This window comes from Acanthopagrus latus, chromosome 5 (genome assembly GCF_904848185.1).
Source record: "Acanthopagrus latus isolate v.2019 chromosome 5, fAcaLat1.1, whole genome shotgun sequence".
In the NCBI taxonomy this organism is placed as follows: domain Eukaryota; kingdom Metazoa; phylum Chordata; class Actinopteri; order Spariformes; family Sparidae; genus Acanthopagrus; species Acanthopagrus latus.
Window position 1 is genome coordinate 30,783,310 of NC_051043.1, and position 20,794 is coordinate 30,804,103.

The 20,794-nt window shown below is 44.7% G+C and overlaps 2 protein-coding genes across 9 annotated transcripts in view; both read right to left on the reverse strand.

Moving 5' to 3' along the window:
• The window catches only part of prdm12b (PR domain containing 12b), a 6,635-nt gene extending 5,341 nt beyond the window's left edge, over positions 1–1,294 (reverse strand). Inside the window, exon 1 of the mRNA XM_037098432.1 lies at positions 863–1,294. Coding sequence (XP_036954327.1) covers positions 863–1,112 — 250 coding nt within the window. The 5' untranslated portion in view covers positions 1,113–1,294. The remainder of the gene's footprint in view (positions 1–862) is intronic.
• Positions 1,295–8,408: 7,114 nt separating this feature from the next.
• On the reverse strand, positions 8,409–20,266 carry LOC119019388 (far upstream element-binding protein 3-like). Of its 8 annotated transcripts, none has more exons than XM_037097913.1 (18): positions 20,116–20,266; positions 19,111–19,144; positions 18,745–18,791; positions 18,197–18,268; positions 18,006–18,063; positions 17,725–17,887; positions 17,536–17,634; positions 17,296–17,397; positions 17,063–17,180; positions 16,876–16,976; positions 16,651–16,789; positions 14,100–14,260; positions 13,715–13,785; positions 13,412–13,497; positions 13,087–13,155; positions 12,619–12,690; positions 11,499–11,596; positions 8,409–11,354 (listed from the first exon to the last, which is right to left on the reverse strand). In XM_037097913.1, the coding sequence occupies exons 1-18, from the start codon at positions 20,222–20,224 to the stop codon at positions 11,346–11,348; spliced, it is 1,608 nt and encodes a 535-aa protein (XP_036953808.1). In that variant the 5' UTR covers positions 20,225–20,266; the 3' UTR covers positions 8,409–11,345. The 8 variants fall into 8 exon arrangements, with proteins under 8 accessions (XP_036953808.1, XP_036953807.1, XP_036953810.1 ...); XM_037097912.1 differs by having other exon boundaries at positions 18,745–18,794; XM_037097915.1 differs by having other exon boundaries at positions 19,111–19,141; positions 20,116–20,247.
• Positions 20,267–20,794: the final 528 nt, after the last annotated feature.

Sequence of the window (20,794 nt, forward strand, 5' to 3'; positions counted from 1 at the left end):
TATCAAAAACAGAAACGAATCTGACGAGAACATTAAATTAAAATTAGAAACACGCGAGTTAAAGGCCGCGAGGGGAGTTTGATTTATTTCTGCAATTAAGACAGAAAAATATAAAATAATAATTTACTAAATTCAGAAACACGATGAGACGCTTTAAAGAATTATGAATGAATCATAAGCTGCACAATTAATCGATTAATTCTAATCATCAGGAGTTTCGCCGGCGGCCGCAGAGATTCTGAGCACATCCAAACAGTCTGATCGGCTATTGATCAGGTCAATTAATGAACAATAATCAGATTAACTGTGTGTCTGAAATTAACATATTTTTTATCTTCAGAAAACAATTTAAACTTTGATGAAAATAATTTAAACTAAAGGTGAGAATGAGCTGATCAGGCCGATTGATCACTAAGATCTGAAGTTGTTTCCGCAATAAAAACTGTTACATTCCCAAAATTGTTTTAATTTAATTAGTGACGCATCCAGTAATTGTATTAATGTGTTAATTAAACTCAGTCTGAAGTTTGAGTCTGAGATGAAACACGTGACGTCAGTTAGAATTCTAATTCAGTAAAATGTTAAAGTTTAATCATCAGAAACAGAATATCAGAGGCGGATTAATGATCAGATGATCGATAGTTGAAAATGACTGTGTGAAATGGAAACGCTGATGTGAGAAACATCAGCAGAGTTAAAGTGACTCTTCAGCCTCACGCGGACATCTGATGAGCGGATACTGAGTATCGATCACATCAGACTGTATTGATCCCTGAACTGAGCTTCAGTGTGTGAAACTGAAACTCATTTCAGGTGAAAAGTTCATTAAGTGTAATTAATTAATTGAAGTGACGTCACTGACCTCCGGAGAAGGACTGGGCGAGCACCTCGGCGGTGAAGGCGGTCTTGGGGCTCGCGCTCGGGGCGGTGCGGTCCTCGTGCTGCAGGTGATGCTGGTGCTGGTGGTGCTGCTCGCCCAGCACGTGCCTCCAGCGGCCGTACAGGAAGCTGTGCAGGATGTCCGACGTGATGATGTCCGCGAGGGACAGCGGCTGCTGCGGCTTGAAGCCCGGCTTCAGGCCCAGCGAGGAGCCGGGCAGCACGGAGCCCATGGCGGGGCGGGAGGCAGCGGGAGCCGGTGTCAGCTGGACCGGAGAGAGACCACGTCCTGCAGGGGGACACAAGTTTAAAGGTCCGAGGAGCTCGAGTCAAACTCCACCGCTGGTATCGGTTCTGGTTCAGAGGCAGAAGAGACGTGAGTGTCTGCAGGTTGTGTGTTCTGAGTTAAAGAGTGTGTGAGCGTCTGTGTGTGTGTGTGTGTCTATATAGACTGTGTAATGAGCCGCGATCACCTCCTCCAACAGGTCCATAAAGGGGGGGGGGGAGCGAGAGAGAGAGAGAGAGAGAGTGTGTGTGTGTGTCTTCCGTCTTGTCACACTGTAGAGACTCTCTGTTAGGACATAATGAGACAGAACAGAACAGAGCAGACCTGAGACCAGCAGTTACAGACCTGGTCCTGGTCCGGCTCAGTTCTCTGTTTTTAAAGGATCTGGTCTCAGCACCATGGGACGTTCTTTATCTGCAGAAACAGAAAATTCAGACATGTTGCATGCTGTACATTAATGTTCCATAATGTCTTTTCTCACCCATCAGCTGTACTGTATCCTGTCTCATGTGGGCATCATACCACATTAGATTGTACAGTACCATAAGGTACCATAAGGTACTGTACTGTACCATATCATACTGTGCTGCACTGTGCCGTATTGTGCCGCACTGTGCCATATTGTGCCATATTGTGCCCTATTGTGCCGTATTGTGCCGCACTGTGCCCTATTGTGCCGTATTGTGCCATATTGTGCCGTATTGTGCCGTACTGTGCCGTACTGTGCCCTATTGTGCCGTATTGTGCCGCACTGTGCCGTATTGTGCCGTACTGTGCCCTATTGTGCCGTATTGTGCCATATTGTGCCGTATTGTGCTGTATTGTGCCGTACTGTGCCATATTGTGCCATATTGTGCCGTATTGTGCCGCACTGTGCCGTATTGTGCCGTATTGTGCCATATTGTGCCATATTGTGCCGTATTGTGCCGTATTGTGCCGTATTGTGCCGTACTGTGCCGTATTGTGCCGTACTGCATCAGAGGCTTAATGATGACTTCCTGTCTCGAGCTGAACGTGTTCAGTGGTCGTATGTAACTAAGACTGTACTTGAGTAGAAATTGAAGCTACTTGTACTTTGTGTGTTGTTCTATGCGGCTGCAGTCTTGTGTCTGACAGCTTCAGATACTCGGACGGTTCCGTGGATCTGATTGTTCCCGGGCCTCCTGACCCGGCTGCAGGAACATGGTGAGCTGCTGGTGTTTGTGTTGTGGTCATGATGATATCTGCTGACACAAGGCAGGAGAAGGAGAATCCAGACGTCTCTGTGGTCCGAAACCTGCTAACAGACAAGAATGAAACTGGACAGTGGACAAAAATGTTTGGACACCTCTGGTTTTTAAGTGAGACCCGAAGATGACATATGTTCTGTTCTCAATGCAACAGACACAAAGATTTCTACTGTGTTTCTTTATTTATGTACAAAATTAAGTCAAATCTTTAGCAGTGGAATGTGAGTGGAGGAGGAGGAGGAGGTGTGCAGCAGTGTGAGTGACAGAGCAGGAAAACAGATTAGAGGACAGATTACCAAGACAACAGCTGCTTTCTTCATCCCTCCATTCACCCTCCTCCTCCTCCCCCTGTCGTCTCTCAACAGGATTATTATTCTCTCTTTCACTCTGATCTGTATTTATGAGCTTTTAAACATTTATTGTCGACACTCGTGAGCGCGACACACACACACACACACACACACACACACACACACACACACACACACACACACACACACACACTTGAAACATCAGATTGGATTTAATTTGGTTTTGATGATTTTCTGAATGTTTTGCACTCAAACAATTAAAATCTCGAACATTTTTTTTTTTAAATAAAAGAATCAGAAATAAATAAACTCCGAGAGAACCTGAGAGAGGTTTCATGTTTCATGTTATTTTTGTTTTGATGATTTTTAGAAGCTGAAAATGATGGAAAATATCAGACAGAAAGAAATTAATGAATTAATAAATAAATAAATTAAGAAATAAATAAATTAGTAATGAAACAAACAAAGAGGATTTGAAGCTGCAGCATCTTACACATATTTTCGGGATTTTAAATGTTAAATATAAAGTTTGTATTTATATCATGTATGTATGTACTATGTTTCGTTCTTTCAACTAAAATTGTTTTATTATCATGTTACATAAAATCTTTCATTATACTAAAAATACAAAATATATTTATTATAATTCTGGATTCATTTGATCATCATGATTTTTCTTCCGACACGGTTCTGGTTCTGGTTCTGGTTCTTCTTCTCTCCGCCGGCTTCAGGAGCTTCAGGCGGCTCTGTGAGATGTCCAGCCGGCTCTCCACTCCCCTCCGGCGGCTTCAGCGCCGGCTCTCCCCGCCGCGCTCCCCGGAGCTCCGTGCGTAACGGCTCGGTGCCAAAACACGAAGGCTGCGCGCTTTTGTTCCGGCGGACAGAGGAGAATAAAAGGAGAGAAAATCCGGGAATAATGGCAGATTTGCAAATGTTTTTCAATTGATTTGACTCAATGACGCTCGATTCTCTTTTTTCTGCTTCTGTTTTTGTCTCTTTCTTTCTTTTGGAGGAGAGTTTGGCTGCAGCCGCCACGCACGCGGGCCGAGCGGGAGTTTATTAATGGAGAGCCGCGTCTTTATTGATGGAGGACACGCTTTAATGAGCTTTTTACAACAAAAAAGCCTTCAGTGAGTGTGTCCCGGTGTCCTCTCCGCCTTTATACCCGCTGCATACAGCCAATAAGAACCACTTTAGTCCCGAAAAGACGACGGGAAGTCAGGAGGCGGAGGGAGCGGCAGGTGACTGGCACGCGTAAAGACAAGCGGGAGAGGAGAGGAGGAGAGAGGAGGCGAGAGGAGAGGAGGTGAACGGATAAGAAAAGGAGAGATGGGGAGGAGGAGGTGAAGGAGGAGGCGTTGGTGGGAATGAGCCCAAATGGCGCACTGATATTGTTCCGCTAACATGATTATCGCTGCGCTGCGGCCTCGTTAGTATTCATGCGGCCGGACAGACGCTGATAATCCTCCTTTAAAAAGCCTTTTAATGATCGTCAGCCGGCGGAGAGACAAGCTGTCAGCTGTCAGCAGCCAGCAGGAACATGCTCTGCTCCTCCTGCTCCTCCTCCTCCTGCTCCTCCTCCTCCTGCTCCTCCTCCTCCTGCTCCTGCTCCTCCTGCTCCTCCTGCTCCTCCTGCTCCTCCTGCTCCTCCTCCTCCTGCTCCTCCTCCTCCTCCTCTTCATCCTCCTCCTCCTCCTGCTCCTGCTCCTGCTCCTCCTGCTCCTCCTCCTCCTCCTCTTCATCCTCCTCCTCCTCCTCCTCCTCCTGCTCCTCCTGCTCCTCCTCCTCCTGCTCCTCCTCCTCCTGCTCCTCCTCCTCCTCCTCTTCATCCTCCTCCTCCTCCTCCTGCTCCTCCTCTTCATCCTCCTGCTCCTCCTCTTCATCCTCCTCCTCCTCCTGCTCCTCCTCCTCCTCTTCATCCTCCTGCTCCTCCTCCTGCTCCTCCTCTTCATCCTCCTGCTCCTCCTCTTCATCCTCCTCATCCTCCTCCTCCTCCTCCTCCTCTTCATCCTCCTCCTCCTCCTCCTCCTCCTCCTCTTCATCCTCCTCCTCCTCCTCCTCCTGCTCCTCCTCCTCCTCCTCCTCCTCCTCCTGCTCCTCCTCCTCCTCCTCCTCTTCATCAGGACGCAGACTCTCCTTCTCACGATCTTTGTTCATGTTGGAGCCTTTAAACTCTTTCATCACAATCAAATGTGACAAAATGTTAAAAATATCGTTTTGTTTTCATTTAAGTCCAAAACGATTAAAGATTAATATGACGTGATGTGACGTCACATCACACAATTTTATCACTTCACTGTCCTTCGGTTCTGATCAGTGAGTGAACTGGATCATCAGAACTGATCAAAACATGTTTTATTGATAATAAATCATTCAGTTTAATATCAGTTTAATATTTTGTGTCTGGTTCTGAAACCAGTCTGAGTTAATCAATCAGTCATTGACCAGCACTGATTGATCAGCACTGATTGAGCAGCACTGATGAGGAGTTTGATTGACAGGTTAATAAAGTCGGACAGGAAGTACTCAGATGCTTTACTTCAGTCAGTGTACTGATACCACTGAGTACAAATACTCGATTACAGTCAGTAATGTGACGTCAGCAGATGGTTGTGACGGATGTTCTGAGCGGTTCTGTTCGGTGAGAAATGTGCTGACACCATGTTCACGTTTGTTTAGTCCTAACTGTTAATAATTGATGATTAATAATTAATGATTAATAATTAATGATTAATCGCCATCAAGGATTTAACACATTAAAAATGTATTAACCTCCAATCAGAGAATGAAGCAGAACGTATCCTGATACAAAACTACAAATACTTAATAATTTATCAAAATAAGATCTGAAACACTGACCAGAGATTTTATTTATTTCACACAGAAGATTGTTTGAGTGTTTAAAATAATTATCAATGTAGCCTGTAAACCCTCCAACATGTTTCATATATAATTAATAATTAACTGATAATCAATTGTTAAAGCAGCTGAATCCAAACATCAACATTATCACAAATGATCGAGACGCTGAGAGCAGCAGCAGATCTCAGATCAGCTCTGAGTGTAATAAAGTAACAGTTTTAATCACCTGGCTGCAACATATTGTTTAAATGTGACATGATTGACTGAGTGACTCGTCTTCGTTATAACTAAAAGATAAATAATTTAACAAATCAGCTGTTAAACAAATTAAATATTAAAATAACAGAATCAAATCATGAAACAATTAAATCTATAGAATATCAGAAAATGAGTTTAAAATGTTTAATTTAATGATTAAACAGAGACTTGAATGAAATACAATTATTATAATTGACTCATTAATTATATTTAATTATCGTAAGTGATTTGTTCATTTTAACAGGCTAGAAAACCTGAAATGTCTGGATTCATTCTGGACGGTTCATCTGTAGTTATTGTTCTGTTGGACGCCTCAGACGGATGACGAGGACGGAGACAGACAGGAAGAGGGACTTTTATTGTGAAAGAGATGTGCAGTGAAATGGAGGAGAGGAGAAAGAGAAAGAGGGATGAAGAGATAATGACTGATGGAGAGATGAGACAGGAAACAACAAGAACTGAAGACTCCACGGTTACCGGCAGAGTGTGTGTGTGTTTGAGTGTGTGTGTGTGTGTGTGTGTGTGTGTGTGTTGCGGTGTGCGGCAGTGTGTCAGTGGTCATAAAGTACAGGAAGCAGCTCTGTAAGTACAGATGAACTCTGTGTGTGTGTGTGTGTGTGTGTGTGTGTGTGTGTGTGTGTGTGTCGGACCTGATTAATGATTAAAGTAATGGTGATCTGGATCGAGTCCAAATGTTTCCCATGATGCTCAGGGACCATCAGCAGCAATAAACTGTCTGTCTTCATCAACCGCAGCACGTGGACGAAAGTATGTGGACAGCTGAGCAGAGTGGAGCATGTGGCTGTGACTCAGCCAGGTTAGCTGGGATGAGCTAACCAGCTGCTAGCTGTAGCTTTGTACTCCAGAACTCTGAGCTTAGCTCCAAAACGCAGCTTCACTCCTCAGACGGCAGCAGTGGAGGTTTTAATCACCGTCTGTGACTCGGAAGTGGATCCTTTTCTGTGCTGTTCTAACCAGGGTTCTGATGTGTGGTGACCCATCAGGTTCTCAGTGATCCCAGAACCTTAAACTGTTCAGCTGCTCCTCCTCAGGTCCACTCCTGTAGACGGGCTGGTGTCTGTGCCTCCTTGGTTCTGCTTATATTGAGCAGCAGATGGTTCTGTTCGTCTCCTCCTGATATGGACTCTCGTGGTAGTTTGTAAAGCGGTCCATGGTGGTCTGTGGTCCTCACACCTCACTGGACGGGTCTCCTGAGGTCTCACACTGCAGTCGTGGGTTTTCCAACCAGCTGGGCTGAAGTCAATAAACACCCTGATGCAGCTGTGCAGACCGAGAGGATCCTCTGTGGATCTGTTGGTTCTGAAAGTGTACTGGTGAGGGTCCACGCTGGTAGGATGTTGTCTTTATGTGCTGGAGAACCAGTTCCTCTCACACTTCATCAGGACAGGGTCGACGGTAACATACAGACATCAGAGGAGAGTCAGTCCTGAGAGGAAGAGACGATTTCTACAACCTGTAGTCCTGATTCATCCCCGGAGGTCAGTGTGTGTGTGTGTGTGTGTGTGTGTGTGTGTGTGTGTGTGTGTGTGTGTGTGTGATTACAGTAATGTCTTAATGACAGATGACATCACACCATCTGTCTTCACTCTGGGAACATGAATAAATAATAAATCCCACTTCATGAAGAGATGCTGTGACGGCAACACACACACACACACACACACACACACACTGACAAAGCTACTGTGGTTCGTACTGTGTAAGATTTTGTTGCTAACTCATATGCTAACATGCTAACATGAGTCAGTCTGAGAAGTAGTTACCGACCTGAACATGACAGACGGCCTGTTTTCTTTTTGGTTTCCATCTGAAACAGACAAAATTATTATTTAATTCTATTATTTTACACGTTTTTATTCTGACACTTTGTTTTGTATCTGTGTTGTGGTTATCAGGGCTCATTACAGTGATGTTCTCCACATTACTGATGATTATTGATCAGAAATCCGAACAGTTTGGATGACTCCCTGAGAGGAACTGTGCAGGATCTCTACACATTTGAGGGCTTTTATTCTGTTGGCTGTCGCTGAAGTGACGAAAGCCTTCTTCTTAATGAGCTGCTGGTTGATTGGAGACGCCTGTTCTTTATGGTGCTGATGGGGTAGAAAATGGCTGCCGCTGGCTTTGGCTCTGGAGATCGAGCCATCAAAGTACCAACAGGTCAAGGCAGACAGCCACCACTGAGTCCGGTTCTACTCGAGGTTCCTGCCTGTTGCGTCTCTGGTCTGTGGCATGAGGTGACTTCTGTTGGCAGTTGCTGCTTTACAAATAAATAATTTGGTTGGTTGGTTGATTGAAAGAACACTGATGGTGCCACCGCTCTGAAGACGGAGCTAAAAACGTTCTAACAATTACAATCATCTGCAATGAAAAGAAAAGTTCTTATAAATATAAAAAAGAAATCTGTCAGAAATATCTAATATATCTGTGAAAAATATCTACATGTTTATAAATGATCATGTTTTTAAGAACATGGACATTTTTTCGCATTCTAATTTTGTTCACATTGTATTGTTCCGTATTTTCTGCTGCAGATTAATGAAACAGATAAAAACACATCAGTCAGAAAGAATGAGCCTGTTTATTAGCCCTCATGTTAATCATCATCATCATCATCATCCATCTTCCTCTTCCTCGGCCACCGACAGTCTCGTGGCTCGGGTTCATACACAACTCTATCTGTCAATAGAATCTAATAGAAAAATCTGCAGGTTACAGTTAGGACGTGTGTCCATTAGAAAAACAACAGAAACCATGAAACCAAAAAGCTCCCCGTCTCCCTCAGGATCAGGGTCTGGGACTAGGAAGATCTAAACTGGAGTGGACGGGTGGCGTCGTGTCCAGTCCCCTGCCCATCAGTTGGTCACTGGTTTAGACCCAGTACAACACCAAGCCTGGTACTGGACACAAGACCATCGTCCACTCCAGAGTTTTTAATAATTTTCAGGGAGGAACCCCCTCACTACAGCTCTCCTCGCCTCGGGGCCGCCACGCCGACGAGCCGCGGGACAGTTCAACATGCCTGAGACGATGGCGCTGGTCCGATTACAGACACGTTGAAGAATCCCGCCAGTTTTTCAACGTGGCGACGTCCAGACAGACAGAGACAGAAAGACGAGGAGAAGATAGAGACAGTTAGCCTAGCAGTCTTGAGAATACATACACAGCTTCTCTTTGCAAATCGGTTAGACACAACATGTGAATTAAACAATCTCATTTTAACAGGATAACAAAGTACATTTTAACTGGAGAGCACCCGCCAGAGAGTGGAAATTTACACAAACCATATTATCTTATCGACAAACTGAATATTCATAACTGGATGAACAGATTTAAATAGACCCCTGTACAGGAGAACTCATTATTATCGTCATCATTATTATTATTATGTCATCATCATCACACAGACAAGAAGCAGAACCACTGATTCAATATTCAACTCAACAACAGCCAGATCTCCCTCAACCCAAGACAAACCTCTCTGTGGTCCGACACACACACACACACACACACACACCGCGTTCAGCTAACACACACACACACAGTGCTGACAAACACACGGCTAAAGTTGGAAGTACACCTCAACCAAGCTACACAAATGTTGCATTAATGGCTGACTGAAGGCTAAATCACAAGTCTGACACATCTAAACAACGTGCGTCAAACAAGCTAACGGCTAGATCCAAAATCCTGTTGGGGGAAAATACTTTCACATTGGTAGATGTAGAAAATCATCTCGTAAACAAACATATTGGAGAAGCAAAATCCAGACAACACAAAGCTAACACACCAAACAGCCCGCTAACTGTCTCACACACACACACACACACGCTAGCCAACGTAAAGCACAGTTTAACTTACATACACCCTACACACTGACAGACACACACATTAAGCTAATCTCTTCATACTGAACATTAAGCTAATGCTGCTTTCATGTCACGTCAGGAGAATCAGAGACAATTTGAGAATGCCAACACATTATTAGCCACATTGCCATCATGTACTTATACCAGGTTAATTATTACTCAGCCTCAATGATTCATTTTTAGACATTTCACATCATTATGACTGTTAGCAAGTAAAATGAGACGCCAACAGTGTGTAGCTTCATTTTAATTAGTAGAATGGATCATATCCGTGTTTAATTTAGACGTTAATGCCAGTGAAGGTTTCTTTGGAGCCATTTTGTCACTGGTTTGTCAAGTTTTCTTCAAAATGGGAGTCAACTGTTCAAAATTCACAAATTCTGACTTCGAACTTACGACAACGTGAAAGTGTTGTATGTGAAGAGTGCACGCTTAGCCAACAGCTACACAGCTCTGATAACAAAAAATAGTAACACGCATGTTCAGTAAAAGCTAACTTTCAAAGCTCAACCACATAGCCAACACACACACACACACACACACACACACACACACACACACACACACACAGCTAACACTTTGTTGAGGTAACACACGTCTTTTTGCTAACAAACATCATTCGGCTAACACGCTTATTTAGCTGACGCACTTGTTTAGCCGGGACATCGCTAATAGAATCGATAACTTCATTGTTCAGCTCCTAAACACGTCTTCTACAAACAAATCGGCAAAGTAGAAATGCAGAACTAAGTTACAACAACAATAATAAAGTTTCACTGTGTAAGAAAATAGTAATTTCCCCGTTTTTTTTTGTACTGAAAGTTGAGGTGGGGAACGTGGTGCCGGCTGGAGTTACATCCTGTGGAGGACACAGAGTGTTTGACCACAGAGAGATCTGGCTTTAGACAACTCAATATAAATCGTCATTTATTCATCATTACATCATAAAAACTAAAGAATCACTATAGAGATACAGGTGTAAGAACTATCATCAAACCAGAAAACAATAAACGCGTCATTGCACCTCCAAGATGGCGACTTAACAGGTAAAATTAGATGGTGAACAAACAGACCCAGCGAGCACAAATTTAGTACAAAAAACAGTTTTTGTCTCTGACGGTAAAACATTAAATTTCCATCTGACGCTATTAAAATATTTCTATGCCAAAATAAAAAAAAAAATAACTGAGAGTCAACACACAATCTGACGCATGCTTTAAAACATTATCATAAACAAAATAATAATAATATCTGATTTTCTTACTCAAGACTGCTAAGCCTTATACCGTTTTCTTATTGGAAAATAAAACTAGACAAAATATAGATTATACTGGATTTTTTTTGTTCAAAGCCACACTGATACATCTTTAAGTTCAAGTTTGATAAAAAACGAAACAAAAAGAAAAAACAGGTCTACGCGGTGGAGACCCGAGGCTAGTCCAAAAAAATTTGCCCGACAAAATATCAACTTTGTAAGGTTAAAAAACAGAAAGAAAAGAGTTCGTGATTTCAGTTAATCCTTAGTTTTTCTCTACAAAAGGAAGGAGGAAGCGGCAGAGCGTTGCTAGGAAACCCCGATTCGGTTGCCGTCGACGACCATCCGAGGCCTTCACCGGTGAGGGAGGAGCCTCTAGTGATCCTGAAGAGACAGGAAATGACATCATTGCTCAAATGTTTTAATTAAACTCCTGTCTGATGTTTGGGCGGGGCAGGAAATAAAGCACTGCTTCCTGGAGGAGCAGAACATCCAGCCTCAGAGCAGAACCTGCTGCAGGTGTGTTACCTGTATCTGGGCGGGGTTCCACAGGTAGGGCTGCTGTCTGTAGTATTCTGCTAACGCTGCAGAGTAGTCCGGCACCGAACTCTGCTGAGACGACTGACCTGCAGACAAACAGGACACGACCACTCAGTCATTCTAATCCAACATCCTTCCAGGTGGCGCCGCGCCGCTCTTTCTGCCGCCACGTTAAAATAACAACAATAACAATAAAAACAGTAACAACAATAAGAAAAGTTAAAAATCTGCCTGCTGACGTCATTTATATGTTCATGTGACATTTTTCTGACTTGACGGAGAACAACAGGTGTTCACACTGATCAATCTGAAGATGATCAAAAGTCTCACGATGGAAAACAAACTGTTACAAGATGATGTCATCGTGTGAAAATGACATTTTTCACAATAAACTAACTTAATTGTGTTTCTTCATCTGCTGGATTCTGAAACGATTCATTGACACAGAAACAGTTTCACCGCTTGTCAGCAGAAAACGGATCGAACAGAGTACAAATACTTCATTACTGTCCTCCAGTTCATGTTTCATGTATCTGTATTTATTCTGAGTCTCTGTGTGACTTCTCCTCTCTACACCTGAACTTTCTCCTCCTCTCAGCTTCACAACAGCCTCGTTACTTTAGTTTGATGCATCTGAGGTGAATTCTGGATTCTTGTTATTTCCCAACATCAGCAGACTGATGTGGACCAATCAGACGCAGCGAGACGAGACAAAGACGTAAAAGCCGTAAGAAGCCGTAAACAGACAGAGAGGGAGGCTGGAATGTGGAGAAAAGGCGTGTTAGTGTCTCGTATCTGCAGAGAGTTTCTGATTTTCTCTCTTTGTTGCTGCTCGGGACGCTTTACCAACCCAACATGTGTCTATTTGACGTCCTGGGAATGAGACTCAACAATCAATTGTCTTTGTGGTGCGTTCAGGAACAGCTGGGACAAATCCTACTGATTCTACCTTTAACTTTAATAGTCTTTGAATTCTATTAATATGACGTGAGCTTCAGTTAGCTTTGATGCGTCACTGAGCTTCTGATGTGTGACATCACGCTGCGTCTGCTCTGTGCTGTTATTAACTGAACATTCATACTGATGCAGTGACAGACGGGAGTCGTACTTTGTTTCTTGTAGTAGTCCTCCCAGGCCTTACTGTAGTCTGTCATCAAGCTCTGAGGCTGGTTCTGCTGACCTACAAATACACAGAAACAGACACAAGTCTGAACTCAGAACAGTTACTGCAGATCAGATCAGGACCTGAGAGGACCGCCACTTCAGATACAGTGGACTCCTGGAGAGGAGGTGCCGAACCTTTACTGGCTCGTAACAGCAGGTATTTAGTGTGGGTGGAGCCACTGAGATTAAAGGAAGTCGAGCGTCCTCCAGACAACATGAGCAGCAACACGACCAGAACCTCAGAGACGGTTCTTCATGTCTGAACTGCAACGAGTCGATTTCATCAGCAGGAAACTAAACGACCCGAGTTCATGAAGTGAACATCACGATGATCAGACAGACGGGACACACACTGTCTCACATCAACACTCACTGCCTGTGTGTGTGTGTGTGTGTGTGTGTGTTGACTTGCCTAGCTTCTTATAGTACTGCTCCCATGCTTTAGAGTAGTCCATCTGTCCTGTCTGAGCCATACTGTGACCTACACACACACACACACACACACACACACACAGAGTCTCAACTGCTGCACTCAAACTCAAGTGTGTGTGTGTGTGTGTGACTGTGTGAGTGTGTAACACCTAACACTGACTACACTGACACATGTAAATACTATAATTTTGTATTTATGATTCTCAACTTTCACAGCACCTGTTTTGACTTCTATTCAGTGAGCGTGCGCGCGCGCGTGTGTGTGTGTGTGTGTGTGTGTGTGTGTGTGTGTGTGTGTGTGTTACCAGGGTCTTGTTGTCCAGGGTTCTGCCAGCTGGTCTGGTAGGTGTTTCCCCAAACTCCAGTCAGGAAGGTTTGACCGCTGCCACAGCTGCACACACACAGCAATCAATAAAACACTCTGCAGTGTGTACACACACACACACACGCACACACACACACACAGCGAGGCAACATATACACAACCTCTACCAACACAACCACATTAATTACACTTCATATATACTCAGTTGTTTACTCCTGCTGATCAGTAATGTGGTGAAATATGTGTGTGTGTGTGTGTGTGTGTGTGTGTGTGTGTGTCTTACTTCTGGTGTGTAGCTGGGCCCTGGGTGAAGGGACTGAAGCCAAAACCTCCATTACTCATAATACCTGAACCCTGCAGAGGAGAGGACACAGTCATGTTCAGTTTCAGTCGTCTTGTTTTGTCACATTCCACCTTAAATCTGCTGCCATGTGTCATACCACCTTAACGTATCAACATCTACAGCATGTGAGTATATTAAGTGTAAACTAGTGAAACTCAGCTTTATGAGGTTGGAAGTGAAATGTTTTGTCAGTGAATCAGTCTCTTAAATTGCCAGATTTCTGAGTGGAGTTTGGTGTAAACCAGCACACTGTTTTTAATGCCGACACGTTGTCGGTGAAATATTTCCTCTGAACTTGATGCTGAGCTGCGGGCGGCTCGTGTACCCCGATCTTGTCGTCTATGAGCTGGCGGGCCAGGTCCATCTGCTGGGCGGTGCCTCTGATGGTGAAGACCCGGGTGTTGGGGTCGGTGGAGGGTGGAGGGTTCCTCTGCAGCTCCACATGAGCTCCAGACTGCTGGTTAATACTCTTAATGGTCTCTCCTCCTACAAACACACAGGTGCACATCAGAGTGTCTGCAGGTCTTTGGACTTCAGCAAGTAAAAAACTGCAGAACTACAGTCTTGTCACTCAGTGGCTCAGGTGCATTGTGGGTATTGTAGGCAACAGGTTTTATAAAGAAAGAAGACAGGAGATGTCTCTGGTTCTTTTTACGGTCCATAACGTGTCAGACAGTTTTTAGGAGAACCACGCTGGTCAAACCTGGTGCCTACATTACCCACAATGCACCGTGGTCATGTTTACATTTTCAGGCATTTATCAGATGCTTTTATTCAAAGTGACTTAAAGCAATTCATATCCATGTGAGCCCAGCACACCAGGACCAGTCTGGGGTTCAGTATCTTGCCCAAAGACACTCGGCATGCAAACCAGGGGAATCAAACCAGCGACCTTCCAATAACAAGATGCTGGCTCCACCTCTGAGCCTCAGCTGCCCCTCCAGTCACATCACCAGAGGAACCCGTCCCTGGTTCAGGTGCTCACATCAGCCTGTAGCTCGTCATTAGACACGGCTGAGATCACAGGTGAGAATCTCCACCTGGTGCACGTCTCAGCATACAGCATCCGCAATGATCGATGTGTGATCCATATATCATCTATATATGACCTATGTATGATCTATGTATGATCGATATATGATCGATATCTCAGCGACTTTTTCATTCAGAAAGTCCTTCATATATTCAGGCTACAGCTGGCTGAAAACAGAAGATGCTAAATCTTTGATGCATTAGTCAGAAGTCTGAGGCAGTCAGTCCTCCTCTTCCTCCTCCTCCTCCTCCTCCTCCTCCTCCTCCTCCTCCTCCTCCTCCTCATGAAGAGGCTGTTAATAGACCTTTAATGAGGTTAAAGAAGGAGCGTCTTCATCCTCATATACGTGTAAACATATGTTTGAAGTTATTATATCTGACATGTTCTGACAAGTCAAAAACTGCAAACTGATTCTCTTTCAGCTCAAATTGAATCTTCCTCATTTTGGTTTTTATTTAAAGGTTTATTAAGAAATTAAAAATAATCTGGTTAAAGACATTTGTGAACAACATGCTTAAGTGGAGTGTGTGTACGACACTGGCACATTCATCAGTATCGTCCAATAGAAAGACTTGACAAACAATAGAGCACCAGACACACACACACACACACACACACACATACACACACCATATGGCGTCTAAACATTCAGCACTTGACATTTCTTTCTTCTACTGCTTTTATTTTGGAAGCTGCTGCTCCTCTTGACCTCCACACACACACACACACACACACACACACACACACACACACACACTCTGAATCAGGACTTTCAGTGTTTGGATCAGGTGATGAAAACTGAGGCGAGTGATGTTCAGCAGGTTTTGTTACTTTAATGCGACAGAAATTTTTAATCAACATTGTAGTTTTAGTGTTTCTGCGTCGAACAGATCAGACTGAATATTGTTTCAACGTGTCCGTCGCTGCTGTTTGCTCCTTGTTCTGAACGAGACCATTAACGCTACGCCAGTGCTACGCTAACATAGCATTAGCTAATGTTAATTCCAATTATTTCACTAGAATGAACTGACATAATGTGAATTAATGTGACTGAAAGCAGCGTGAATAAATTTGAACATTTTTCACGTCAGCATAAAGACCCAAACGCCTTTGATTCCACCGATGTCTCGTCGTTGGATACCAGATTTCAGCACCTCAGCATCAGTGAGCCGATAAGCGTGGTACATGTTTGTGAGCCAAGATGTAATAGAGCTGCTGATTGGCTGCCTCCAGGCCTGCAACATATACACGAGGTTACACCGACGTCCATGAACAGCGCCAGGCTGTGAGGAAAGTTCTGCTCGTGGTCAAACTGTGTCATTACATCGTCACGTGATGCCCTGCGGCCCTAAAACACATTTCCTGTCAGCTGACATTGTGAATGTATTCACAATATTCAGTTGCACTCCCATGATGCCTCACTGCATCAGGAGGAAAATCAAACTGCCTCTTTTGTCTTGCGTGATTGACAGACCCCTCGTGGCCATGACATCATATCCTGCTGACCCGCTCCAGTACATCAAGTCAGAAAAAACAGTGCTAGCCGGATTAGCCGCTGGTAGCAATACCAGCTGATATCAACACATTACAGCATTCTGCACAAACACTGAAGCCACAGAGACACAACTGTGGCAGGAGAAGCTGATGAACAGCAGCCTCGTCACACATCATCATTACACTGATCGACTCTGACACTGAAGCACGTCTGATTAAAGTCAACATGTAACTCAGTTCACAGTGTGAGCGGCTGCTGTCGCCAGAGCAGCGCCACACGTTCATTTCAGTCTCTGAAACACAGAGGGAATATTTTACAATCCCTCATCAAACTTATCTCCTCTCCTACCTTTGCCGATGACCAGGCCACACTTGTCAGCAGGGATGGTGTAGGTGACTTCCTGTAGCGGACCAGGAGAGCCCATAGTCCAATCACCACGACCTCTGACCCTCCCACCCCGCAGGGCGGAGCCAAAACCATCACGCTCCTTCAAAATCAAAACACACAAAATAAAGTCCTGTAAACATCAGAGTTCAGCGTGTGTGTGTGTCTCTCTCTGTGGGTGTGTGTTACCTGTGCGGTCTGGATGAGCTCATTGATGAGGTGGACAGCATGCTGACAGCGGTCTGGCTGACCCATCACCATGGCAACACGCTCTGGACTGATGCCATCATCTGGAGAGAGGTCAGAGGTCAGTCGGTTCAGCAGCCTCTAATCTGGATCATACTGGTTTAATCTGGATTCACTGGTGTAAACAGACCTGCTTTAAACTGGATTCGGACTCCGGCGTCATTCTGGATCTTCTTGATCATTTCTCCGTTCCTGCCGATCACAATGCCGACAGCAAACCGGGGAACAGGAACCTGCAGAGGGACAGACTAGACATGAATGTTCCTTTTTAATAGTAATCCAAAGGGAAGCTCAAACATGCTAACAGCGAACAAATGCTAACAATCTCTGTGTGTGTGTGTGGTGTGTGTGTGTGTGTCGTACATCCAGGTTGGTTCCTCCCAGTCGGGCGCTGAAGTCGTTGCGTCCTGACCTGAAGTCTCCGTCCTTCTCCCGGATCACCTCCAACACCAACTCCCTCGCTGCCTGAAGGAGGAGATGAGAGGAGAAGAGGAGGTCAACAGGAAGTACAGCACGTTAACAAAGAGTGAGTGTGTGTTTGTGTGTGTGTACTCGATCAGAGCTCAGCCTGAGGTGTGTGTGTGTGTGTGTGTGTGTGTGTACCTGCACTTTGTACGGGTCTCCAGAGATGCGGAGAGGTTTGTCGGCTCCTGTCGGCATCGGACCGTCCTGGATCATCATCATCTTCACGCCTGCTCTCTCCTGACAAACAGCAACAAACACCAGACGGGTCAGCAGGTCCACAGGTGCAGCAGGTGAAGCACCTCCCAACACCACCTGTCATCACTCTACCTGCAGCTGTTTGATGGTGTCCCCACCTCGACCAATCACCAGCCCCACCTTACTGGCTGGGATCAGCATCTCCTGCACGGAGGCTCCACCATCCCCGTCACCGTGGAAACCCGGACCGTTTCTACAGCGATCCACAATCTGGACCAGGAGACGCTTCGCCTGCCTGTTAACACACACACACACACACACACACACACACACACACACACAGATGGAGGAGGTGAGCTACAGATGGAGGTGAGGTCATCAGATGAGGCCAAGGCAGATGTTTAGTAACTCACTCGATGCTCTCTGGAGTCCCAGTCAGAGAACATGGCCGCTCCATCAGACCTCCGCTGTCTGCACACACACACACACACACACACACACACACACACACACACGTTACTAATGTTCAGTATTTCCACACACGCTGGAGGTTCTGATCCAGAACTGAACTCACTTTGGAGAAGAAGGTTGTAAACAGTCTCACCTGCAGCAATCTGGATCTTGCAGCCGGACTCCAGCTGGATCCTGGTGATCTGTTCACCTCCTCGTCCAATAACTGCAGGAGGAGGAGACGAGAGAAATCAGTCTATTGTCGTCATCTTGACGGTCGGGTCGTCTTTAGTGTCCCTGTTAGTCATTTTACTGCCTGGAGTCGGGCTGGAATCCAGGTCAGCTGAAAAGCTCTTGGGTCAGGTCTAAAGGTCCACGGGTCGGGGTTAAGAACACAGTTCTGGTTAGATGGATGGATTGTGTTGGGTGTTAAAGGTTGTAGATCAAGTGAAACAGGTCCGGTGGGTCTGAAAGAATCTCGGCTTGTTGGAAAAGTTCCAGCTCGGTCTAACTGCTAACTGTCGGCCATGTGAAAAAGTTCTGGATTAATGTGCTAGCTTCAGCTCAGACTCAGGTGAACTGAGGATGATCAGGATAAAGATCAACTGTTCTACAACAGGTGAAGATGATATAAAACTGAGAATCAGCTGCTGTCAGCACCTGAGCAGCAGGAAGCAGCGAGAGGTCGCAGGTCATACTCACTGAAGCCCACCATCCTGTCGGGGACCTTGTAATCCTCTGTGATTACCCTGCTGCAACACACACACACACACACACACACACACACACACACACAGACATTAACATCCTGATCACACAGAAATCCCACAACCACTGTGTGTGTGTGTGTGTGTGTGTGTGTGTGTGTGTGTGTCAATAAGTGATTATGATTATGACTGTAGGAGGACGGATCTATAAACACTTATCTACGGTTTCACACCAACACACTGATGTGTATTTGCAAACAAGACGATGATGCTGAACACACCTCATTATCTGCTGTGTGTGTGTGTGTCTGTGTGTGTCTGCGCTTGTGTGTGTGTGATCAATATGAACTGCTGCTCGTACCTCTGATGTCCCATGGCTGCTAGCTGGTTGCCTACTGACAGAGAAACAGAGATTAGCTGCAGACACACTGACAGACTCACTGACACACACGTCACATTACACTGCATGTTGTGTTAATACTGTACGATGTGTAGATGATGTGTGTAGATGATGTGTAGATGATGTGTGTAGATGAGTGTAGATGATGTGTGTAGATGAGTGTAGATGATGAGTGTAGATGTTGTGTGTAGATGATGTGTGTAGATGATGTGTGTAGATGAGTGTAGATGATGAGTGTAGATGTTGTGTGTAGATGATGTGTGTAGATGATGTGTGTAGATGATGAGTGTAGATGATGTGTGTAGATGATGTGTGTAGATGATGTGTAGATGTTGTGTGTAGATGATGTGTGTAGATGTTGTGTGTAGATGTTGTGTGTAGATGTTGTGTGTAGATGTTGTGTGTAGATGATGAGTGTAGATGATGTGTGTAGATGATGTGTGTAGATGTTGTGTGTAGATGTTGTGTGTAGATGTTGTGTGTAGATGTTGTGTGTAGATGATGTGTGTAGATGTGTGTAGACATACAGAATATGTGTGTATAAGTAAATCCATGTTGAGTAGTTTTATGTGGGTCGGGTCAGGGTTAGTCATTTTGACCCGGTCATTTTAAAAGTAGCTCGCAAGCTTAACAAATATGGACACCCCCGGGCCAGAAGAACCACCCGGTGCACGCTCTACAGCACCACAGCTGGACAGCACCACCACAACTACAGTGTGACTCTGTGGGAGACACTGAGGTAGGTTCAGGTTCTGGGCTGGGTATACTGTTCTAGGTTAAATGGAAAGGTGGGCCCAGGCGAGAAGGCTCTTGATCAAGTTCTTCTAGATAAGGTGGAGGGTTCTAGCTCAAGTTTGAGGTTCTTGGTTGGGTAGAAAGTTCTGGGTTGCATTAAAGATTCTCGCTGAAGGGAAAATGTTCAGGTCAGGCAGAGTGTGTTAAAGGTTCCACCCAGTTTGTTCTTACCTCCATCCTCTCCGGGTCGTTTCTGGCCCGGGTAGTACAGCGAAGGCTCGACACTTCCTGAGGAGCTGTTGAGGTGGGACATGGCTTCTCCGCCCATCTTTCCCACCATCTGACGACAGAGAGAAACAGCGGTCACATCTGGATACAACAGACAAACACTCACAGTGCTAACGACTGACTGTCTGTTAGCAACTGAGCTAACAGGAAGTGGTGGCTCAAGACCACCAACAAGTCTCGAGACCGAGAGGACCAACAGGATTAAAGGTTGAATCGACCCATTCAAAACAAAGTGAGTCGCTCAGTGATCAGGGTGGTTCTGTTCACACTGTCCAGGCCGGTGTCACACTGTGTTGGGGACATTCCAGCAGAACTCATCAGGAATCAACTGTAGTGTTATTGTTTATTATAATATCACTGTCCTCTGGCTGCTGTGATGAAGAAATTTCCCTGTTTGCTGATAACTGCCTGCAGCATTAAGTGTTGATGTTGCAGGTCTTTGTGAATGTTAATGTTTTAATTCTATATCATATTTATTTACTCAGTTTGTTACAGAGCAACATAACTGCACCATTATAATTAGAACTACCTTATTATTATTATATTATTATTATTATTATTATTATATTATATTATTATTATTATTATTATTATTATTTATTATTATTATTATTATGTGTAA